This window comes from Crocodylus porosus, unplaced genomic scaffold (genome assembly GCF_001723895.1).
Source record: "Crocodylus porosus isolate Cpor-Errol unplaced genomic scaffold, CroPor_comp1, whole genome shotgun sequence".
NCBI lineage: Eukaryota > Metazoa > Chordata > Crocodylia > Crocodylidae > Crocodylus > Crocodylus porosus.
Genome location: NW_017728907.1, coordinates 14,434,888 through 14,460,860, shown reverse-complemented (window position 1 = coordinate 14,460,860; position 25,973 = coordinate 14,434,888). Strand labels below are relative to the sequence as shown.

At 40.3% G+C, this 25,973-nt stretch overlaps 1 protein-coding gene across 3 annotated transcripts in view; it reads right to left on the bottom strand.

Moving 5' to 3' along the window:
* KIFAP3 (kinesin associated protein 3) overlaps positions 1-25,973 on the bottom strand; it is a 106,584-nt gene that overhangs the window by 53,887 nt on the left and 26,724 nt on the right. For all 3 annotated transcript variants that reach the window (XM_019530819.1, XM_019530821.1, XM_019530820.1), the window contains exons 10-12: positions 23,371-23,533; positions 8,186-8,286; positions 2,163-2,271 (exon numbers count right to left, since the gene is read on the bottom strand). In XM_019530819.1, the coding sequence (XP_019386364.1) occupies positions 2,163-2,271; positions 8,186-8,286; positions 23,371-23,533 (373 nt within the window). The remainder of the gene's footprint in view (positions 1-2,162; positions 2,272-8,185; positions 8,287-23,370; positions 23,534-25,973) is intronic.

Here is a 25,973-nt window from a genome sequence, read left to right as displayed (position 1 = left end):
AAGATAGCCCCCTTGCCCTGTGCCCTGCCCACTTCTTCCCTCTGCAGCCTTCCTGCCCCACCCCCGCCATGTGCATCCCCCAATCCCCAGCTCCCAACAGCCTCTGCCTCCCAACTTGCCTTAGTCTCTGCCTCTTCCTCTTCCCTCCCCTCTCCCTGTCAGATACTGCTCAGGTTGCTCTGTCACAGAGCACAGCAGACGGAAACTCAGTCCTTGCCTGACCATGCAGCAGTGTCAGTGCTGCTGATTCGCCAGGCAGACAATACAGCAGTGTCAACACTTCCAGTTGCCTCAGCAGGAGAAAGTTTCCATGTTCTCTGTGCCTGGGAGAAACTCCAGTTTTATCTGGAACCAAGTTGTGCCTGACATTAAGGGGGAGGGGAGGACAGGCAGTGGGCAGAAGGCTGCTGTGGGTCTGACACTGGCCCCGACCTCAGCTGAGGGATAGTCAGAGATGCAACAGCCACCTGCTCCCCACTCCACTTCATATGCAAATAGAAGATATGAGCTCCCCCATACCCCCATGCTGACTGGGGAGAAAAAACCTTGTTTTATATTTGAGTAAATACAGTATGTAACACCCTTTTTTGTGGCTGGTTTCCATTGCAGTTTAAATTTAGTGCGATTGTTGGTTCCAGCTGCAGGAGTATACAGGAATTTGGAACCTACTCCACTGGCATCCTGGGGCTGGGACCAACAATCAGCCGATTGTCAGTCCCAGCCTTGAGACTACATGGGAGTCTGGAACTGGCCCTTGTACAGTCCCAAGACTGGAACAACAATCAGCTGATTGCCCATCATGGCCTTGGGAGCACTCAGGTTCAGCTGGGCTACAAGCACACTGCTTTCAACTTGCCAGTGCAGGGGAAGCACAGGCTCCCAGACTCGCCTCTGCATTGGCAAGTAGTAATGGTGCCCGTTGGATCCGACTCCTGGATCCCCCCGCAAAAAATCATACATTCTATCATGCACATGGCATAGCAGAATGTGCAGTTTGAGATCATGGAACAGATCCTATCCTGCCATTAAAATGAATGCATGCCAGGGGCCTTAGCAGGCCTCTAAGAGGCTACCATGTGCCTAACAAGCTTTGGACACTAAAGAAATAATGTTCTTGCCACTAGCCTCAAACATTTAAGAGCAAAGGCCAAATCCTGCAGACTGCCTGGGTGCTCTAATACTGTTAACAGTTTTATTCTTATATGTATATATATTTTAGGGAGTACTTTATGTAGCTGAAAGCACCAACAAAGGAATCAGGCCTCAGGTTACACAATGTATAAACAACTCTACAAAATGTACAAGACAAAATTAGCTCCAACACTGAAGACGAGATAAGTGGTGAAGTATAAGAAATCCTGTTTTCACTAAAATGATCCAAGTAAGAAAGAAAAGTATGACAAAGATTAGTGGAGTCTGAGGGTCTTGCTACACATTAATTTTAGGCAGCTCCTGGAGCTTTAACCCCTGGATTGTCCACACATTAACATCTGAAACTAGTTTTAAGCAGTCTTTAAGCAGCTTAAAGTTATGCCACTGAAGCCAAGATTTCTCTCTGATCTGTTACCCAGCTTATATTACACTAATATGTTACCAGTAGGCTACATGTTAGTGCAAACAACCCACCCACCCCTCCTCCGCTGTCCCGGATTGGGCCCACTGCCTTCACCTATATCCCAAATTCCTGCTCCCTGCAACCTCCCATGCTTACTTGTGGCTGCCACCACTATCTGTCGGGGGGGGGGGGTTGCGGAAAGCAGGCAGAGAAGTGTTAACTCACCTGCTTAGCCACTGCTGCTCTCTGGGCTGGGCTCAGCCTGGAGAAGAGCAGCTGGTTGGCAGCAGCAGGGACTGGGCAGTCAAATTAACTCTTCCCTGCCTGCTCTCTCATGACAGAGTGCGGGAGCCACAAGTAAACTGGGTAGGGGGAGTCCCAGAGACAGGGGAATTCTTACCTTTCAGTCCTCCAGGACACTGCTGATCTAAACATGTGACTGCGCCAAACTCAAGCTAGCATAGTGTAATGTGTAACAAAGCCCCAGGTTGGAGAAAAAACAAAAACTTTTCTATAAGGTAACAAAAGATCTTTTTAGAATGGGTCTAACTCAGAAAAGGTATCGTGTAAAAGTAGCACTGGGGAGTTTCTAATCCAAGACACGTACCTTCACAGATTAGCTGCACATTTCTCTTATTAGCAGCGAGGTTAATGCAGAAGGAAATGAGCTCCAGGTCAACACGTTCATCAGGGCACTCAAAGAGCATCTTCATTAACTAAAGACACACAAACACACACTTGAGTCATTATGTTTTCCAAAGCATAAGAAAAAGAGAAGATCTGAAGATAGTTACACTCTTTACATTTGTTTCCAAATTAATCTCAATTATAAATCATCATGAATACTAAGATAGCATTTGAAGATAACAAGGGTTAAAAACTGTTAAAGAACTTCAATCATTTGTCACTTTTTCTAAAAGAATTGGATTTGGTTTGGTAAAATGTGAACGTGAGACATCATATTGATTGTGAGCGGTTAAACTGCCACAAGTATTTTAATATGTTCCTCATGTATTAAATGCATTATTCTTGGTAGGAAGGAGACTATAAGGGTGCTACAAATAATTGGTTTACTATATTCCACTTTTGCTGCTTTAGTAGACTGAGTGTACTCAGTACTTACTCATAAATTAACACCAGTCTACTGCCTGTGATGAGTTCTTTGCAATTTTTAAGCTAAAGGACAACAACCTTATGGTCCTCAGGCCAAATCTGGCCTGCAAAATACTGGAACTAGACTGCAGTGGCACATAGTGGAAGGGACACCTTCTAAGCCCCAAGCCATCATTCCTCTGCTACGTGGCACCGATCCTTTCTGCAGCAACTCACAGGCTGCACTTACCTTCGTTAGCATCTGCTAACCTTTGCCACTGAAAATGCATCTTCCCATTGCTGCTAGAGATAGAAAATCAGTGACACTTGGTGTCAAAGGTAAGTGCAACTTGTGACTGTGAGAAAGCAACCCTTCGCACGGAGCACGGAGCAAAGGCCCACTGTTCTCAAAGATTGTTGACCCCCATTCTAGGCAAGCAAACCTACTTATAGAGCTATAACTCTTATAGCTACTGCCACGTACTGCTGTATTGAGTCAGTTTCCCCTAGCACCTTCCTTCCTCCTTCAGCAGAGAAGAAAAAGGACACTTCAGGTAAAATATACATCTGTCCATCATTCTGCTCCAACCCCTGTAGTACCTGCTACTGAATTCCCCCAAAATGCCTACAGCTTGCCACTAATCTAAATAATCTGTTCCTGTCTTCACTAATCCATCATAGCTCACATACCCACTCTAATTTTGCCCATTTTGATTAAAACAATTAGAGCAAACAATCTAGTAGTACATGAAAATCATCCATATCAAAATACCAGCCTGTGTTTTCATCTCTGCCAATACCCTTGGAGCACCATATAATGAAGCATCAAATCAAGCCCAGGCTTGTAACTGTATTGGTTGGCTAGTCAATCGAGTCCTAAGAAAAGTCAAGCTACTTGGTTTGAGAGGCCTGTTAGGATCATAACACAAAGTAGCTCAACTATGAGGCTGGAATTACCTTAAAAATGTTGATCTTCAATAGAAAAGAGACAGAATGTAATAACAGGACATCACTATGACAGGGATGGGACAACAAAAGAAAAAACTAACCATTGTAACAAGCCAACTAGCTGTATCTTTGCTGAGTACTCCTTACAAACATATATATGGCTTACTGAATGATTATGAATTAAGCATAAGATGGAATGGGGAGCTACCTAAATATATTCAGAGAATGAACAACAGCTGAGGCAACTGTACCATAGACATGTGAGGAAGTTTGCCAAAAGTATTTTCATGCAGTGATTTAAAATGTTTACCCATTGCCAGCTATCAGGTTGTCATTGCAAAGGGACTGCCAAATAAATAAAAACATATCTAGGTCATAGAGCAATTATTATTAATTTTTTTTTTTTGCAGGGAACTTTCACAGGCTCATTTAAAAGCTAACACTGATTTCCTCCTAATCATATTTCTGTAGTTAGTTTTAAGAGCTTCTTATAAAAATCTTTATTAAATGTATAATAAGCCTGTTACTTATTATGGACATATATTAATCAGCACAAGACTGACAATAGAACAAATGGGTGAAATTCTCCCCTGAAAATTCTCATGACAGGAAACTTTAAATTCAAAAAGTTCTTCAAATTATGTATGTGTTAAAAAGAAACATTTGCATCGCTCACTTGATGCAAACATCTATGTAAACTGAATGTTTTACATAACAGGATTACATTGTTCGTTACCAAGCAACTTTGCTTTAAAAAGAAAAAAAAAAACCCTCCAGTTTCAATTAAACCAGTTCAAATTTTAAACTAATAGTTTTGTATGAGTTCCATGTTTCCCATTATGTCTTCATTTAATTTGATTGCTCCTCGTGCCACTTCAAAAGGAAGAGTAATTGCTGCCAAATAGGAAATATTAAAATTAAATTTGTTCTGCTTTTATTATGTCCATTGTCATCTTTTACTGATTTAACAGGAAGGCAGTAAAAAGGCTGCAGCATGTGCCATGAAGAGGCAGTAGTGTTCAATCAGACAAGTCCCATATTGAGTATCAGATACCACAGACCCAGGACTGAAATCACTGTGTCTAGACTCTCTGGCACCTGACTTCACTTATTTACCAGTGACCAGAGGCCAACCCCCACAGCTCTCTGTTCACATACACCTCTGTCCACCCCCCTCCCCAACCTCAACTCAAACATCTTTGAATGATTATGCCAGAGCTGCATGCCTCAGGAATCTCTTCTGAGCCACTACTCCCTAACTCTGCTGTTTGAAGTGATGCTCTGGTTTCTGAACTTCAGCAGATAATGGCGGACAGGAGCAAAAGGTGCTGTCAAGAGAGGACGTTTACCAGCATTAAGCTAAAAAGAAGCCTGCAGATCAAAGACGAGCCAAGCGGAACAACTGTTGGTGGAAAACATGTGGGTCGCTGCGGAGATCCTTCTACGCTGCTTTGTGGTAAAATATTAAATATCACCATGACATCACTGCCTAACCATGTCTTTTGATTGGCCAGGTTATTACCAATAAATGCTTTTATAAGCATCTGGATGGCATTTGCACCTATTTAAACAAAACACGCATTGCTGAGGTCTAAACAAGAATGAACTGTTAATACTAGCTTTTAACTGTTACTAGAGTAGCACCCATTAACTCCTGGAATACACAGGGATGTTTACCTGGGATAACGCAGCCCCTTTCAGATCATGTTCAAAGGAAGGATACTGACTCATACAATTGGCCTGCAAGCACGACATAGCCAGGTTCCCAACTCACTGCACATGCCAGATGTACCAGCCAGGACTGCGGACATGGAATCTGTCTGGCTGAGAGCAGAAGAGACTGGCAACACCTTTTCTGTTCAGTCACCAACCTTCCCTACCCACTGTCCCTATTGGTCACTACAGCAGCCCATTTTACCTGGTATTTAGCTTATATTGCTTCTGCTTCTTACCCAGACCTATGGAATAGCACATTGTCCCCAAAAACTTGTCTAACTTCTCTCTCAATTATATAGTTAAGCCAATAAAAAGTACTAAACAGAACTTGCATCTTGCATATTCCCTGGACCATTACAGCAACACAATATTGCAATCCTTCTGCAAAGGGCAATTCAACACAAGCATTTTCCAAGTGGCTGCAGTTTAACTGCAATGAAAGGCAGCACATTTTTTTAGTGGAAGCACAGGTGAAGAATGATCCATATCTATTTCAAATCCCTATGTAAATGAGCTAGAGTATTAATGCAGCAATAAATTACAGCAGGGTGAATGCTGTTGTGGTACCATCCTTCTGTTTATGAAATAGCTATCCAAGAAACATGCCAATAGCCCTCAAAGACATAATAGAAAATGCCCTATTATTAGTGAAGAATAGCTCTTTCATTTTGTATAAAAACCACAGTTAAAAAAAATTTAGTGGGGAAGGGGGGGCAGGGGAGGGTGGAGGACATGGATTTCCACTAGGGAAAAAAAAGTATATATTAGAAGGATAAATAACTATTACTATTATTTTCTAACATTTTTCATTCCCGTAACTGTTTAGCAGCTTTCTCTTTCCTCCTCTTCCCCAAATGCTTGGATGTTCCTTCTAGCAGCAGTCTAAGATGGAGTTTGAGCTAGTTACAGTTCACTTTCCACAAAACTCATATTTGGACCCTTGGACATTTTCAACTTTATGATTTTTCTCAAATAGAAAAGTGAGGAAAGGGAAGTGCCATTAGACCTCTTCTGTGTAAACATTCTGTGTGCCCCTGTTTGGGTAGTTGCCTCCAGCCTAGATATTTGGAGATTCTCTCAGCCCCTTTTCTAACTGCATGCATTCTCCTTTTATTCTTTGATTGCACTTGGGCTTGGACCCCAACTGACTATTTGAGCCACGTGGGTTGCTGCTCGATCTTAACATGTCCAGCTCCTTCTTTGGTGTGCAAGGCCTACAAACCTCTTCACAGAGGGTCACAAAGGCTTTTGAAAGAACATTCCCTCATCATTATCACCCCAGAGCTCTGTCTCTGACCTTTGTATTGCTTATTAACTTTAATTGTGACCTGCTGTCACTACGTACATGCATGTTCATCTAAAATAACCAACTGGCCAATCAAAATATATCTCTTGACAACCAGGGTCTCCAGACATAGTCTGATGAAGTACTTAAATAAGAGAGGTAAACATTCATAATGGTCTCAAATTTCCTTAAGAATTAGTAGGCATTATGGCCCTGATCTGATGCCCGATGAAGTCAATGGGCGTTTTACTATTTACTTCACTGGGCTTTGGATCAAACCTTATAAGCGTTACTTTGAACAGCCAATGCCTATCAGAACAAGGATATCATTTAAATGCTCAGAGTGTGACATTATTGAATTTCCATGATTTTTTACATTTGGCACTGGAGACCCTAGAACAATGCCAATATTTCCTGTAAGTACATAACAACTGAGCCCCAAACCACAAAGCAAGACCTCTGGCTTGGCAGCAAAAATTCAGAAAGAAAGAGGTCCCTTTTATCACCCAGGCTTCCTAACATAAAATTCTATCTTGTGGCAAAAACAATCAGCAGGATGTTGACAAGAGTATTTTGTAATATACACTAGCTATTCCCATTAGATCTTATTCTTCCTCTCCATCCCTATTTCTCCTCCTCCCCAATTTGGAAAAACATAACAATTTTTGTTATGAAATAATGACCAGAAATGTTCTTAAAACTTTCCGTGGCAACTTCCCATCCTGGATATGTTTGATGTTAAAAACATGTTTGGCAGGAATGAAAATGCTGTGGTGCAATTCTGAAAAAGCTACTGGATGGCGTCCTATACTTGTGCATTATAGGCTCTGGTCTCAACTCTAGCCTCAATAAGTGCCCAGAATAAACAGTTTATATAGCTGTTTAAGAGCACCAATAACTTATTTTTAAACAAAAGTTTGTTTTTATTGATTATTGTGCCCAAGTCAAGCTGCAACACAAGACAGCAAGAGGTGTAAGACTAGTCTTCAGCCTATAAAGATCAGTAAACAAGGGTTTATTTTCCTACTATACAATTTTTTCACTTTTCCCTTATGCTGCATGACTTCAATTAGAATAGGAATTGCCAGTCCATGTAGTGGTGCAGCATTTGCTTGGCTGATATCCATTTCATATCCTATAACGCTGTAGACACTGACATTTTGATCCTAAATGGAATTGGAAAGGAACACCTGTTATATCTACAGAAGTGAAATTCTCCAAGAGACATGCCATAAATATACAGGGAACCAATTTTAATCTCCTTTCAGCACTGCAGTCTTCTGTTGGGCATTCATCTGGTTGTCATACCAAGAAGGTGATGTGCCTCATTTGTCAGATACTGGTAGAAAAAGATCTGCTGACCTTTTCTTTTTATGGAGGACTGCTTAAATTTAGCAAGTATAGTTAAGTCATCTTATTAATTAATAGCTGTTAATTTGCTTAGGTAGAATCACGTGTTCCCATTACCACCTGCAGGTGTCACCACAAGCTAGAGGGAAGGGAACAAATGTTATGTTTGGTTGGGAGGGAGGGAGCGGAGAAGAGGGGGAGAATGCATCTGCAAATGCATCACCAAGAAAAACACATACCTGTGGTATACAGTCTGTGTATGCAAACATTGATTTAAAGCGATCATCCATACTTATGTGATACAGAATACACATTGCTACCTGCTTGTAGCTTTCATTTGCTAGAAGAAAAAGACATGAAATACAGTGTTAACAACAAAAACCTAACTTTTTAGTTACTGTATATTCCTGTTAATTCAGGATTTCAAAACCAATTCTTTGATTAAGATTATAATAAACATAGCTTTTAAATTCTACATCACTAAAACAGTTTCTTACACAAGAAAAGAGTAAGAGTCCAGAACCTTTCGCTAAAATCTATCAAGTTCTGAGAATCAAAGACTTTATCCCCAGAACATTGACAGATTGGGCACAGGCAGTTCCAGTTTCCCCAAAGCAACCATCTGGAAATTAATGCTTCCCGATCCGTTGCAGGGTTCTACTCTCTAGTACTGAAAAGGGAATTCAGTCTCACTCCAAATCTTACCCTTTGTAGAAATTGCCAGCTAGGAAATCAATAGTGTCTATTGCACTGTTGGTTTATAAATAGAATCTGGCTAATACAATTAACTAATTTAACAAAAATAATATTAAGGAGTCTACCAGGAGCAGAAATAAGCAACCACATGAACGCTTGTGTTAAAGAGGATTATATAAAAAGGCAAGACATTCTCGTGTTCCGGTGCCATTTAAGCAATTGCAATGTACAGAAAAGGAGATCAACATTTTAGACAAAAAACACACCAAACAAATCTGTATAGTGTTCATTACAAAGAAAGCTGGGTGATTCTACATTAAGTAGGTACTCAGTTAATTGTATATAGCAAAAAGAGTTTTAGAATGGGTTTCAGAAAAAACTTCATAGCTATGAAAGTAGTTTTAAAAAAACAAACACATCAAAAAAACAGGGTTTAATCTAGGTATAACTTGATCCTGCCCCAGTGCAGGGGCTTGGATTAGATGTTCTCCTGAGGTTCCTTCCAGCCCTGTATTTCCATAGTTCCTTGCTTTTTGACAATAGGTGAGATTAATGTACTTCTCTGGACACTGTTATGAGCCAGATCAGGACAGAGGTCACCAAATCAACACTTATTCACAGTTACTCCACACAATACTAGTGATACCATAGTTTCCACCCATATTTAAACTGGAAATAGTGAGACACTGGCAAAACACTAACATGTTGAGACAGCCATCACTGATAAAATTCCTCCTCATAAAGATCACAGAAATTGGCAGTTCCTCTATGAAATCAGACTATCGTGCCTCAGTTTAATATAAGCCCTAAGCCCTTATTTTTGCTGTTGCTTCCCAATATTCATCTACCTAAAGAACATGGAATACTTTCAGGGATTGGCATTACAAACTCACAATTTGCTAAAGGACAATTAAGTGCTCTTTCCCATGCTAAACATAATCACAACTGATCTCTCCCATACTACTGAGAGATTACCCATTTGCAAAGGCCAAAGTTCAAACCATAAGGTCACTTTCATCTTAGAAACAGTGTGTTTCTGTATAAAAATACTAGGGAAAGAACCATGCCATTTTAATTCCATCCCCTGGCTTGAGAGGTCCTAATAGAGCAATGTGGCACATGGAATAGAACAATGCCCTTAATTTCCTGGGCAGAGAGGTAATAAATCCCGACAGTCTGAACTGAGGCAGATGGCAAGGTAAAAGTGTACCTTTATATTAACTGAATCAAAGATGCATCTCTACCTTGCCTTCTGCTTTAATTTCTTGGATTCACTTTCCATTTTATTTCTTTCTTTATATTTGTAAAGAAGGGAAATAAAAATAAAGAAAATATTTCAGTTTCCATGGCTTTAAAGCTGTGTTGAGGTCACAATACTCTAGAGGTAGGCTGCTAAAAAGAAACAGGACCATCTAACCATGTTACCATGAACCCCAACTAATGTCAGGGCAAAATAACAGCAGTGCATTATTCAAATAGTCAAATACTGCAGGAAAAAAGGATTAAGAATAACAAATTGACTGGATGGGGTCATCCATTAGCAGAACCAGCATCGGTTCAATGCTATACTTTAGTCTAATGCTTGATGCACAGATAAGCCAGCTGTCTTTGGTCTGAGGGGCTTTGACTCTTTAAAATGGATAAGGTAAATAGTGGATCCCTCCTTAAAAGACTGAGCTGAGCAAGGGCATCCTGTGTTGTATTATTCTCATTTGATTGTTGCCAAATTAAACCATGAGTCAACCATTATTTCAGAACTTGGGGGCAGAAAGTCCCAAGCCCACACTGGACCAAAGCAAAGAGCTCTATTCTTAAGTATGGGAGCCATATAGGAATAGGGTCCGGTACCTTTTTTACTATTTTAGACCACAGCCTGAAGCTACATATGCAAATTCAGTCACTGCTAAAGACTTCCTTATGAGTTGTACAGTAGGCATCAATTATTCCCCAGCTAGGGAAAAAAAAGAAAAGTCTGCCAACAATTTGTGCATTAAAAAATCACCAAAGTTTGGTAATGTGCCAATATTATGCCTTGCAAAGACTGGTAGTTTTGAGAATCAGGCACTTAATGACTGAAGGTGGATTAGCCAAATTGCCTAAAGCAGTAAAGGCAGGCATGGAAAATAATGGCCTAGTTATTGTGGATTCCTTCAGTATTTATGGCAATAAACATGAATCATGATGAACTCATTGGATATTAAATGTGGAGGTCATAAGTACTTTGATAGGATTTCCACAAGAATTTACCATTAATTAACCAAATCATTATTTGAAAGCATTACTAAATTATCCTTAGTACTTATACAACCATTCCAGAGAAATTGGTCATTCCCAGCTGAGGGTAGTTAATGCCTTAACAAACCAGTCATTAACTACAGTAACTGATTTTGTGGGAATTATTGCTGTTATAAAATATACTCAACAGTTTATAGAAACAACTTTTTTTTTTTTTAAATTTGCAGCTGTAGTTCAGCTGGAACAGCTGGTGTGGAAAAATATCAAGTCCCTTGGGCTGTTTTCACAACCAGTTTTCTGCAAATTAGAATGGGAAATAAATGCATGATGGGATCTGTGTTCTAAAATGGCTTCAGATTTTTAGGCTTCAAACATAAGCAAGAATTCATGCCCTGGTAGCCATGGACTAAAGCCTGAATTCCTTAATCAGTTCTTATAAAAGCTAAGTACCCACTGGCTTCAGTGGCAACTGTTTCTAAACACGGATCATGCTAGAACAGTGAAGTAATTTCAGGATCTGGCCCTGTACGTTAGCTGGATTTGTGACCTTATGATTAAGGTTCTCCATTAGCTCTGCAATGAAGGAAAAAAAATTGTGCCCAGACTAGAGCTGGAAAGTGAACATGAATTTCAGCAGCAGATTCAGCTTTACAAATGTAACACAGAGCATGAATAAAAAGCTATGGACTGAATTATCCAAATGGAATGGCATCAGTAATTCAAGTAGCCCTCGTCTCTAATGCAATCAACAATGTCACCACTTAAAGTGAAATATATTCAGCACACCCCATGTGCAAAACATTAAATACTCTATGATGAAAAAAAATGAACAACTCAAAGCAAACTCTCAAATACATATTAAATGACATAACAATTCTAAATTAAAGCTTCAGGCCCAAAACTATCAAAAGCCAAAGATAAGTGATACAGTAACATTAGGGAAATTAAAATAAGGATTTTAGTAGGGCAAAAATTTAAAAAAGGTGGCCACCTATCCATGCATTATCTTGTACGACTAAACTGGTATCCCTTATTTAAGACTGCAACATATTTGAGATTATTCTATTAAAGCCCATCCCTGTGTCATAATTAGCAATGATCCTAGAATTATACAAAAAGGGGCTAGATAAAAAGTAAAAAAATCCTAGTAAATAGTTATGTTATTTTACCAACTCTGATAGAGGTTAACCAGTATATGGTTTAAATGCATGACAACTCAATTTACACAGAGCATGTCTACGGCGTGCATTAATGTGCCTTTTCTAATGCACATTAAAAATTTAGTACCTCCAATGTGAGGTACTAAATTAATGAACATTAGGCTATGCACAGTAGTGCATTTGCATGCTTTTTTAGTGACGCTTAATGCACAGTAGACTATTTTATTGTGTATTAACCTAATGTTACTGTTTTTTACATGACACTAATGTGCAGTAAAAGTCTACTTCACATTAAAACACCTATGTAGATGCATCCAGTATGTACCAATCTGATTAAACTTATTTAAAGAAATCCTAAGAGTTTGTACCTGTTCTTCCTGAAAAAGGATCAGGCTATGTCAACAATATGTTAAATTGCTTATTGCTTATGAATTACAAGGCAATAAGAGCTCTTACGTCACTTTAGTTATGTTGGAAGCTAGCTTCCCATTATAAATCTAATTTTAAAGCCCACTCTCCTAACTTTAATCCAAAAAAGTCAATCCCCTGATATTTCATATGCTACATGTTTATCTCTGGGTAAATTTTTTTCACAGAAACATTAATGTTCAGTTACTTATTAAATTGACATCTTCAACCACAGACAAAAGTGGGTGTCAGTACAAAAGGAATTCTGGTTTTGGCGCTGTTGTTTACCATGAAACACACCACCCTAAATTATACAGAAAGCAGTCATCTAGTGTCTGAAAAATATATTGCAAACATTATAAAAACTCAAAAGAAAGGAGATGCAATTAAGGCCACTGTGTCAGCAATGCCTATTGATAGAAAAAAAGGTCAAAGATGTTCTCTAGCTTAGCAGCCCATTGGGTTACCCATTTCTGAAGCCAATGGCACACAAAGGAGAGCTGTGCCTAGCACTTCTGATTCTCCAGCCTTTCCCCTAATTTGAGGTTTGCCCTTTCTATGCAACAATCGTATCTTTACCATTCAGAATTTCTCATCCATATAAATTGAATCAGACTGTGCAGGAAAAAGAAAGTTACTAGCTATTCAGATTTCTCAAATCATTATAGCACACAATACACAACATTGAGCAGGGAAGTGGCTCATTAGAAACTGAGAAGAGACAAAATGCAAGATAAAGTAGAAGATACCATTACATTTTTCCCCACCCAAAAAGTAAACAGGATCAAAAAGTTCTCTGGGCAAGACCAAGATGACAAAACAAAACAAGATCTGTGAAATGGACTACCGTCAATTATGAATAACTTTGTAAGCCAAAAATGGTTTCCCTCTTTGCTTAGACCTAGCTAAAGAAAACCCAAGCCTTGACATGAGTGGAGAAATTTTGTAAAGATAAACATGCCTTAAAAATTACGATGCAGGACTTTCTTAAAAAGCTTCTTTCACAAAAAGGTGACTAGAATATTATATGGAAATCCATTTCCTATTCAAGGGATCCATTACTAATCTTATAAGACTAAAAACATATTCCAAGTTAATCTCTACACAGGTATGATACAACTGAAAATACAAATTTGTGAAAGTACACACTTACATAAATCCACTTCAAGATGTCCACACTATGATTTGTGATACTGGTCATTTGGATTCTTTTTATCCTTATACTCCAGCAATGTATCCCATTACTGAGACAGTTTACAGACCTTTCTGACATTATTTAATGCCCTTTGGGACTGCATTTCTTGGACTCCAATGGCTCAAAGTTTTCTTTGGCATCTGATTTTCATAGTACATAGAAGGAAAATTCTGCTGCTTAACTTCTAAGTTCCACACAAGTGATGCAGTAAAGAGTCACCCCCACCACCCTCCTCATTTTTTGCAGCATTATAGCTTGAAGGTTTAAAGAAGAAGAAAGCAAAGAAGGGGCACAAAACTACTGGAGTGTGGACTTTTAACATATTTAATAGAAACCTGTGCAGAAAATTACTGCTCAAGAAATTAAAATCACCTAATAGATAGACCAAAAGTGAAATTATTTCAGATGTTGGCATGATTTTTTTTCCCTTTTGGATCAGTTCAAAGTCTCCAAAGAAGAAACAGAAGGAATACAGAAGGTGGGATTGTTCGTCAGAACTGCTTTGGAGAAGGAAGACACTGCAACTGCTCTCCTAGGCTTTGCACAGTTGTTACCCTGAGAAGTTTGAGTGGTTACATGGGGTTAAAAACATATGTCCCCCCAAATCTTTACTCAGTGATTAGCAGGGATCCTGTTTTGTTTTATTTTTGATTTTAAAAAATCCATATTTTTCTGATTTAAAATACAACTCAACAAAATCCACAATTTTCCATGATCGAAACAAAATGCCTCTCTCTCTCTCTCCACATATACACGTGTGTATGCGTCTATATCTAGAGTGACAGAGAGGAGGTTTTGTTTTAAAACATGGAAAAATGTGGATTTCAGGGTTTGTTTGTTTTTCAATCAGAAAATTTTGGATTTTTTTTCATTAGAGAAAACCAGGATCCCTAGTTATTAGATAGGAGTTGGGAGCCTGAGCTAAAGTGAATCAGGAAGGGCAGGTGGGATCCACAGGGGTTTGGGGTGGAATCAGGGGGCTAGTGGGGTCCACAAGGAAGACTTGTGGGGGGGGAACTAGCAGGATTCGAGACCCTCTCCAATCCCAACAAACCCCCATGAACTTTTCCAGCACCCCCACTGTGCTCCCCCCCCAGATGCTACTGAACTGCCCCTGATCCTGCAAGCCACTACTTGTGTCAGTTTTACTAGCATTCACCTGTGCTGGGAGCCCAATTGAAGTAAGGGTACAGCAAGGGGGTGGGGCTGGTGACTTTATGGGGTGGGAACTGGCAGGATCAAGGAGAGCTCGCAGTTCTGTGTGGGAAGTGGGGTTTGGTGGGATCTCTCCCCCCAGCCAGGGGCTACTTTAGCTCCCTGGCTCTTCCCACCCACAAACAACCCCCACTTCCAGCAAACCAACACCCCATCAGTCCTGCTCGTCCCTCCCCCACCCCAACTTATTTTGAGGGTTGTCTCCTTGCACCGAGGTTATTGTGTAACTTTGCACTCAGTGCAAGGTTATCTCCTTGCACCAAGAACAGCTTGCAGGTTTGGGAGGGTTGGCTGGTGTGCCTGGGGGTAGGAGGGCAGGGTAAGAAAAGCTTAGCCCCAGGGCTGAGGCCAGCAGCTGGGCTCTCTCAGCCCCAAGGCTGTACTTGTAACGTGTACAGAAGTTCAGTTAGATCAGTCTGACTGTACCCAATCTAACTCAGTGCACCCCAGAAGTAGTTAAATTAGATAGGGTCAGCCATTTTTTGAGTGATCCAGCCCCCCTGGAAGTTCTGTATAGCTCACACTTAGATTGACCTAACTAGGGATCTAAGTGTAAGGTCCATATGTGGGCAAACTAAGTTAGATCAGGTGGCCATTTTTAATGCAATCTAACCTCCCCTGATCCTTCCTAAATGTCTGTACCTATCTCTACACTCGAGCAAGGTATATGAGGAACTCTGTAGGAGAAATCAGAGAGTCAGAGAAAATTTGTTTAGCCAGGTTTTAAACACCTCCAAGGAATGAGATTCTACAATTTCTTTGGGTAACATGTTCCAGTGTTTTACTACCCTCCTAATGAGAAAGTTTTTCCTAATATCTAACCTAAACTTCCCTTGCTGCAACTTGAGACCGTTGCTCCTTGTTCTGACATCTGCCACCGAAAATTATAGAGACTTCTCTCTAGTCTAGAGTTTAGATGCTTCCTTCCAAAATATCTGTAAAAATTTGAATGCACGGGAGTTTCCCAGCCCACCCTCTCTTGGCCTTTCTCCTCCACACTTTTTTCTTCTGGATAACTTTTCTCCATTTGCTTGTATGAGGTTACTAGGAGGCAATCACTGCATCCACATGTCTTATGAGAGATGTCTAAACTGAAGTAGTTACACTGTGGAAAAGCACAGCTGAGCTCAAGAAAGTGCTTATCTGTACTATAATTTGGGAAAGGTGTGCCTCTCATGCAGACCCTCCCTCTGTGGACTTCTTTAGGTTAGGAGGAGAATTAGCAGGAGAAAGTTTCTTTGCCTTCTCTCCATCAAGACTGAAATTTAATGTCCCCGCCTTGAAATGTGTTTTGGCATCCAAGTTATTTCATCTAAAGTTTAAAAAGTCACCATTTCATGCAGCACCACTCACGATTCATCATGGATATTTTTAACTTGCTTTTGTGACACACGTAGCAATACTTACAAAATAATTCAATTACCCATGAAATAATGAAATGTTATACTTCTGTGCTAGAAATATTACTAATAGCTACTGGTTGGAAGAACCCCTTTGGTCATATTCTGTTCCATGTATTAGGCATGTAAACAGAGTTAGGTGCCTAGAGCAATTCTGTTCCTCTCTAGTAGAGTCCCTGAAAAACAGATAATGCAAAAAGTGGGCGAGTCTGCCTCCTCCTAGCTGTTCTTTATAACTTAATTATTAGGATAAGATGCCAGTGTGTCATAAAAGTCAATGCACTCATGGATTTTCAAGGACTTTAAAAATTTGGAACAGAATTATAATTAGGCACCAAATTCCATGTAGCTATCTAATAGGTGGAATAGAATCTGGCCCTTGACATACTAGTTCTGACAGCGTTAATTTAAAGGAATCATATAAAGTGACAGACACTGTAGGCTCCAAAGAGGAACTGGTTTTGATTACTTTAAACAAGCACAAAAAAGATATGACTGTGCCATGAAAAGAGCTGAATTAACGCTTTCCTGACAATTCATTACATTTATAATAAACAAGCAGTGAGGGCTTGGTGAAGAGCTTTATCGGGTTGGTTTTTTTTTTTTAAAATGAACTCAGGGGATTTAAATTCCTTCCTCCAATGCCATAAATTACGAATGTGATTTCAAAGCCTCTGTTTTGATCATTTATACACAAAATCAGAAACAATTATTAGAAATTGGTGCTGGACTGTGGCATATTTATATTTATGGGTCCATATGTGGATCCATATTTACATATCCAATTAAACAGCCTAATTTTAGATGTGCTTAGCACCCAATACCCTACTACAGTCTGCTGGAGATGCTGGCCTCTCAGAAGTATTGAAAGTTAGGCTAGTTATTTAGATGCCTAACTAACAAGAAGAAAGTCTAACTTTGGTCAGGTTTGCAAAACTAAGTGCCTATTCTCACTGCAAATGATAAAACACCCACAACGGAAATAAATCATTTAATAATTACTGCTTTCCAACAGACTGGTCCCTTTACCTGAATGATTACTTAATGTGGTTCAGTTAGCTTCTACCATAAAAAGAGAGAGACACCCCAGGCAATATTCACACACTGAGTATTGGAACCAGCTGCTGCCGAGCCACCGTAGAAAAAAGGTTTCTCAATTTAATTGGGAAAACAGGAGGAAGCATAAATTTTACTGCCATTAATAACTTCAAGCAATCCTGATATGACTTTACCTCACCCTGACAGCTGGACATGTGCTTTTTGTTAGGGTCTTTACCACATCTGACCCCTATTGTTTGCTCACTTGATCAGGTAGGAAAAGTATATGTTTCTTTATAGGATAAACGAAGCCTATTAAAATTGGAAAAACACTGCAGTAGCCTATAGGAAGCTCCTTTCTCAAACAGATGTTTGAAGCTCCGTAGTAAGCTTCATTACAAAAAGGCCAAGCCAACCAATAAAGGGAAAAAATATGTTAAGCTTCTTTTAAAAGAGACCTTCATAAAAGCAACTGAATGCTTAAAGAACCCTTCCCCCTCTGTTAATTAGAGAACAAGCTTAGTGTACAACTCAGCACAGTTGTGTATGGTACTGAAAGCTGATCATCACAGAGACAAAACAGGACTTCTTGTTCTTTGTTTGCAGTGCAAGTTTCAGGAAAGGTTGGATAAAGCAAGATACTTGCCAAATGTTGCCAAGAAAACCGATGAGGATGAGCAAAGGACGAAAATCTTGACTATGGTATGAAAGTTGTAAGCTGTAACCTTATGTGAACAGCTCTGGCCATCTCCAGCTCATAAAGTAAAAAAAACAAATAATAATAATAACAACAATAACCACCACCAAAAAAACCAAACAAACAAACAAAACAAATTATGACCTATGAAACAGGTCATGCCATTAATGTACTTTTGGGAATACCTCCAAAAGTAATGTGAATGTTCATAGTTAATGTTCATGCAAGATGCCCAGAACTTTCATCTCTAGAACATAGGTATGTAACCAAAGGATCATATTATCTACATGCAAAACAAACCTTACTGCCAATTTGAACTGATCAGCTCACTGTATCCATTAATACATTTCTGGTTGCAATGAAACTTTAGACCCAGTAAGTGAACATTCTGTTATTCACATGGATACACGTTTGGAGATTCTAGCACAAGATTATAAGCATTTCAGTTTCTTTCAGGATGGAAACATATAATGCTATGTGATAGACTTTACATGTGCAAAGAATCCAGAATTCAACATTCTTAGCATAATTAGGACTGATTAACTCCAGTGACTAGAAAAGGCTGAAAGGGTATTTATACACATACCTTTTCATGCTGTGACGGGCCAGAGATCCAGTACATCAGAGCAGACTCAATTAAGCATGCAAGCTGACGTGTATAGCGCTGCGTCGTATGCATTTGTATAAATATCAAAATGTGCACTGATGTGCAAAAAAATAGCGGCATTTGAACTAAAACACTTTTGATGCATTTTAGTTCAAAAGCAGACTGCTGCCATTTTCTGTGTGCTGATGTGCATTTCACTGTTTATACAAATGCATGCGCCACAGCATCAGGCGCTGCAGCGCATGCATCTGTAAAAATGCTCAAAAAGTCTTATTACTTTCACCATTGTGCTTTGTAACGTGTACATGCCAGTGAAAAACAGACAAATTCAGTTTGACCATGCTGTTTGTTGGCAGAACTATAAATGGAAGAAGGCATTAAAAAATATGAGAAGAAAACATAAATGGAGGATGAGTAAGAACGAGATTTCCTTTACTTTCTCCCTATTCCCAAACTCTTCCTAGCAGCAGCTAGGAAGATCTGGGGCAAATGAGTGGGGAGAAAGAAAACATGACCTTTCTCCATCAATATCTAATCTAGCTGCTATCCCAGGTGTAGACGGAGCTTTTGGACTGTGCTGTAAGAGGCAGGTAATGAGTAGATCTCCCAACTCCCATAACCTAAAATGAGATCCCTCCACTGCTGGTCTCAAGCTGCTAAACGGCTCTGGAGAACACCGAGTCCTACCGACTTACTATTTTACAAGGTCAAACTGTGCTGGTTCTCTATCCTGGGAGACCTAACCCTTGTCGGCCAAACATCTAAAAGCCTATTTACAATCTCATCTTTTTCCTTAAATACTTTCTATATTTAATTTGTGCTAATCTCTCAAACCCTGTGCTAAAGGCTCAAAGGCATGGTAGGCACAAATGCTAAAGTTCAGCAACCCAAGCTGACAAGTTTGACCCCATGGCATTAGGAACTATTTGGTAACTTGTCAACAACTGCTAAGGTACATTAGCACTTTGGTTTACATTTGCAGCTCACCTGAAAGTGCTCTGACATAAGCAATGCGTGTTCAATGTGCAAAGTAACTGGGATAAACAGGGACATTTCGCATGTACGTATTTAACACTAAAGATACAGGCTTCACAGAGTTCTTACTCACAAATTGCATTTAGGAGCTATAGCTACTATATCAAAGAAATCCTACTGAATCCTGGAAGAGCAGATAAAGTAAGAGACAGTATTTCAGTTAATGGTTTCAAAGTGTATATAAAAAATATGTTAAAGAGAAACTTGATAACTACACATCACATAAAATGACAAAAAGAAGATACACACTCGATGCCCATAGGCAGGCTTCATGCTCCAACAGGATACTGGGGTCACTCTGTGATATTGCAGAATAATTGAGAGAAGTGGTCCAACCTTTTTTTCTGCAAGAGGCTGAGTGGGTGGTGTTCAGGCTGGATTTGGTGGGTGGGCCCAATGCAGTGCATGCGGTAGGCAGGGCCTGGGCCTACTCCAGCTTTGATCTGGCCACAAGCAGCGTGGGGGGAACAGCTCAACCCCAATCAGGTCATGTGGGTGGAGGGAGGGGGAATGCAATACAGCCACAAGGCAAGGACCCAGCAGACCAAGCCCAGATCTGGCCACACGGGCAGAGGGGTGGTCCAGACCAAATCTGGACATCTAGCAATGACCTCTCCCAGCCCAACCCTTACCTGGCTGCAGGGGCAGGAAGGTGTCCCAGGCCCAATCTGGCCATGTGGCAACAACCCAATAGGGTTGGGGGAGAAGGGCAGGGTCGCAAGCCCAATCCAGCCACACAGGACTTGGTGTAACTTGGCAGGGGGGAGAGGTGGGCATATTAAAAATTTCCCTGCAGCATGGGGGCTGAGCACTCGTGCTTTAAAGCATGATAGTTATTTGTGGTTCTGGTGGCACATAGGAGCCCCAATCACAGATAAGATGCCACACTAACACCAAACAAAAAGTCCCTGCCCCAAAGTGCTTACAGTTCATATCATGTAAAGCAACAGGATTTTAATCAGATTTTTTAAAACAATTTCTGTTCAGATCATACCCCTCAGCCTGGCTTACTGTCAAATGTCACATGACCCTTTAAATGGAACCTGCCTACTTTCCTCTCCTAGTTCCATTTCACAGCTGCAGAAAAGTATATTTAAACTCACACAGCTGGGGTGTGGGAAGTGGAAAAAAATTTGGAAGAAATTATTTTTAAGTCAGTGAAGTTGTTCACTGCCAGGATCAAGGTATACAGGACTAGATTTTATGCTCATAACTACTCTCCCAGTATACATTTTTAAAATCAACTAATATTAAACACAACGGTAAGGCAGGAAGTGGGAGAGTGGAGAAAAACAAATGAAGTGTTCCTAACACAGTTGGGACTGAAAGTTCATCCATCAAATGTCAAGTTCCATTTTCTGGGCCACATCCCCATAAAACAACTGATGTGGACATAGCAATTAAAAGTAACAGCATTTCACAGAGCCCTTTTTCTGCCAGAGTATTTAATGAATTGTGGCCCAGATTTTCCAAGATACTCAACTCCCACCAAAAGCAATGTAGCAGCCCCTGGACAGAAGCACCCCAAAGACGCACGGCAGGGCTTGGAAAGGAAATTTCATAAGATGACAGTCAGACAAGTCTCTACACTGAGAAAACGAACTAATCCATATAGTTTACACACCAATAACAGAAGTTTACCTTTGAAGGTTCTGTAAAAAACTCACTTGTATGGGATGCAAACCAACCCATCTTGAGAATGAGAGTCAAATCCAGCCCTGCCTAGATTTGAACCTGTCATTGCTGCAAGGAAATTATTTCATATTTATGGCTAGAGGTCCAGATATTCCTGAGGAGGAACTGATCTAACTTATGTGGTTTTCTGTAAGCGGTCTTCTTTAGCCTTACCACAAGAAATCACAGGAAGTTAGGGTTGGAAGGGACCTCAGGAGTTCATCTAGTCCAACCCCCTGCTCAAAGCAGGACCATTCCCTGCTAGATAACTAGATAATCCCAGCCAAATGGGCAAAACCATCTCAAAAGTGAACAATACAATATTCTTGGCAAGCACTGATGCTTAGTATCCAAGAAGACCCCAAGTTGTAAGGGTTAGGCTTCGGACAAAGATTCTTTTGAAGATGCCATGGGACCTAATCTGTGATCCCAACAATTACACCTCCTACCAATGCCAGATGTACAAGGCAGAAGACATGATTTTGGGATCGGGGATCAGATGCCAATCGCACCATACTTGCCAGCGCAAGGGGAACCCAGGATCATGTTCCCAGGTGCCCCCTGCACTGGCAAAGTACCTGACAATCAGCTGATTACTGGCTGACTCCAGGGATCATGGAGTTGGTTCAAGTTCTCATGCAATCCCTGGAGCCAGTGAAAGGTCAGCTGATAAATAAACAGATGGGAGCATTCTGGGGTATTCTAGGCATATCTGCTACAGGCCTTAGCAATAGAAGGTAGGTGTATCTACTGACAAGGGACATGTATGAAGCTGGCCAAATCTGGGATTTCTGTACTGTATTACACACGTATTATCCAAGGGTCGTCTCAACTGATCCTCAGGCTATCAATCCTCTTCCATGTACCTTTGTTAAGGCACCAGAAAGTTGTAACTACATAAGCAGTACTGACTGAAGGAGCTGTTCAGGGCGCTAACAATATAACAATCCATGCATCCTCCACAGCCACAAATTTAAAACTTGCATCACTGCATGAGGTAACTATCAGAACAATGACGTCATTGCCAGTATTATCTTGTGGTATCACTCAAAAGGAAAAAAAAAAACAGAATCATTCAAAAACAACTCAGTCTACGGTTCTAAGATCTACAGGCAAATCAGAAGAAAAGAAAGTGCTATTAAAAAACATCTGATAGATTCAAGAGATACAGTATAGCTACCTGGTTTTTGATCATCAATACTTGATTGATGACCTCCTATCAGTACATCTTCCATATTACGCCAAGACATAAACTCAAATTAACTGGAGTCCAAGAGAACCTAGAAAACCATTAGAATGGAAGCAAATTGCTACAACCTTCTCAATAAGCTAACGCTTACTGTACTGCATCCAGTTTTGGGCTCCACAGTTCAAAAAGGATGTGGAGAAGCTTGAGCGAGTCCAGAGGAGAGCTACACACATGATCAGAGGTCAGGAAAACAGACCTTATGATGAGAGGCTGAGAGCCATGGGACTCTTTAGCCTGGAAAAGTGCAGGCTCAGGGGTGATCTAGTGGTCACCTATAAGTTTGTTAGGGATAATTACCAGGATCTGGAGGAACGTCTGTTCACCAGAGTGCCCCAAGGGATGACAAAATCGGATGGTCACAAACTCCTCCATGATAGTTTCAGGCTGGACATAAGGAACAACTTTTTTACCATCCGAGCCCCTAGATTTGGAATAGGCTGCTGCCGGAGGTGGTTCAAGCACCTACTCTAAACACCTTTAAGAGACATTTGGATGCTTATCTTGTTGGGATCCTATGACCCCCGCTGAGTTTCTACCGCTGGAGCAGGGGGCTGGACTTGAAGATCTTCTGAGGTCCCTTCCAGCCCTAATGTCTGTGAAATCTATGAAATAATCTTCACTCAAAAAGACAGAGGCACAGCAATAGTTGACGATTTCCTGCAGCAAGCAAAGATTTTGTGATAAAAGACAAATCTAACAACTGCTTCTTTGGGAATAGCCAACACTTTATCTTTCCCTGGGAAAGTGATGGCAAAGGCTCAACAACCACATTAAAACAACTGAAAGGCTTGCAGTGGTGTAAAAGGGAACATTACCCAGGAGTGCAGTGAGTTTCGGAAGTAGCCCCACTTGTACCATCTTATTCCTCAAGCCAGTGTCAAATGACAGGTTTAGCAAAAGCCGGAGGGTGATATTCAGCAGGTCTTCATGTTCACATGGCACCATTTTCACCAGTTTTTCTACAATATCCATTTCAACCTGTGTGAAAAGCACGAGAAATTACCACCTCAATACATCAGTCCAAACTGAGCTTTTCTTTGCCTTTTTTTAAGGTATATTTTTAAATGAAAGCAATGTCTGGAGTTATTGGCGTCAATGTTTCCATTCTAAGCAGCTACACTTCCCAAACATTTCAGATTTGTAGCTAAATTTTCCTTTCAACAAGAACTGGCTTTGTCTAAAGAAAGCATGAATTTAAGTTTGGCTGCCTCTGAAGAACTGAGTAGATGGAAGCAGGAGAGTAAAAACTGAAGTGGGGCTTAAAGAAGGGTTCTGCCTGAAGAGTGACTTGCAGGATCAAAGGCTTTAAGTGAAATACAGACAATCTCATAGCAATCTACATTAGAAGAACGGTAGGTACCAAAATAGGACAAGAAACATAGACAGGGTATTTGAGACCCTTCCCTGACTTTCCAGCAAGTCCCTGGACAGGATTTTCTTTAGGGTCTCAGTAATGGCTATTTTCTCTGCATTTGAATTTAACAGAGGAAAGAAATGTGTATTGCTGTAAAATTATAAAATGCAATCCAAGGACTGAGCAGTTCTATATTTTTTTTTTGTGGAGATCATACTTTGAGTCAGCCAGAACATCTAATCATTGACTGGCAAGGCTTCAGAAATTTTCTCTAACGTCTTTTAAGCAAAATCTCTCTGCCTTTACTTATCATAATCCTTTGCATGAATTTGCCTTCAGGAGTTCTTCTTTAGCCATAAAAAGTTTATGAAAATAAGTCTGAGAGCCTTCAGGCTCTTCAAATATAGGTTAGGTCTGTGTGAATAGCCAGCCTTTCAGAGCAAGTATGAAGAGAATGAACTCAAATAGTAAAGACGACAAAACACTGTAAAGCTCCACTGTGGAACTTCAGAATTAACATTATTCAAAGAATTGGCACATAACCCCTGGGCCCAAATCAGTCAACCTCACTGCTATAAAACTAGCTAGAAATTATGACACTCAGATGTCAAGATGCTGGATATGGCATAAATACATAAACAGATCAGTTAAACTAGAAGTGCCTAATTTTTTGGCCCTGCCAACCAGATGACTAGTGTGGGGCTGGTCTGTAGGCTGCACGCTCAGATTGGACCCTATCCAGCCTCAGCTAAGACCCTGGGATTGGGGCCCCGTGTCACCCCAATAAGACCATGCATACTGGGGCTAGGACCCTGTGCCACCTCAATCCAGCCCCATGTGCCAAGATCAGGCTTCACACAGCCCTGCACGACCAATCTAGAGTGCAGGACCACAAACAGTGAGACTCTGCGTGGAACCCCATGGGCTGGATAACAGGGGGCTGGATCTGGCTCATGGGCTGTGAGATGAACACCCCAGTTAAACTGTACCATCATAAGCTTTGCCTAAATAAACAAAATGGAATAGGGCCCTAAACAACTAAATATTTACTTGGTTTTGCTTCCAGAGGTTATTTTAGACAACTGTCAGAACCCTATTTCTTTCATCAGTAGCTTCCTAAACACGTTTACTTTTGTCATCTAAAACACCATCTGTACTATCATATAAAAACGTTTGAGATGACAGCCAAACTAAATTTTACAATCCTTTGTAAAAAAAATCTCTTTCTGGTGGCTCAGACACACCAAAATAAAATAAACTCAATTTGTTTAATTTGTCTCTCCAATAAATCAAATGGAATGTGGAAAGTGTGCCCAACCAAATCCTTATTTTTCTGATAGAAGTGATCCAGAGCAGTGTATGATTATAGATTGAACCAAATACCATACACATTAGAAATATGGCAAATTCCTCATAAATACACTGCTCAGTGTCTTACTTCTGTTATTAAACAGAATGCACTCATACAACAGGAAAAATATACTAGTAATTTGTGTATTTATTGGCATTACAAACAAAAGGAAGACTGTGGACCAGTCACGAAGAAGCAACTATGTATAGTTCTAAACTGAAATGTTACTACATCTTTGTGGACTTCTTCAATCTTAGATTTCAAACTTCATCATTATGTCTCATGCTACCCCCTTGACAGATAAAGGATTATCTTCTCCATTAAAAACAGACTGGTGAACAAAGCTACGGAAAATTTAAATAGCTTCCCTGATGCCACAAAAGGATTAAGCAAATGAGAGTGTGGCTACATTTGCCTCAAAAAGAGCACACAGCAAGACAAATCTTGTTTTTTCTAGGGACTTGAGACTTCTCACCCACCACCCCTAAGGTTTTATGGAGATTTTCTTTGTCTCAAATACCTGGGAGTCAGTTGAAGCTGCATGAAACAGTACTAGACTACATCTTACAGGAATATGCAAAAAGGGCTGCTTTGAAGCCTATGCTGCTTGGGACAGCAGTGCCTGCCAAAGGATCACCAGATTCCCATTCCCTGAAACAAGTTGTCAAATAGAAATCTGTCTGCTTCTGGGAAAGGACACATGTAAGCTCATA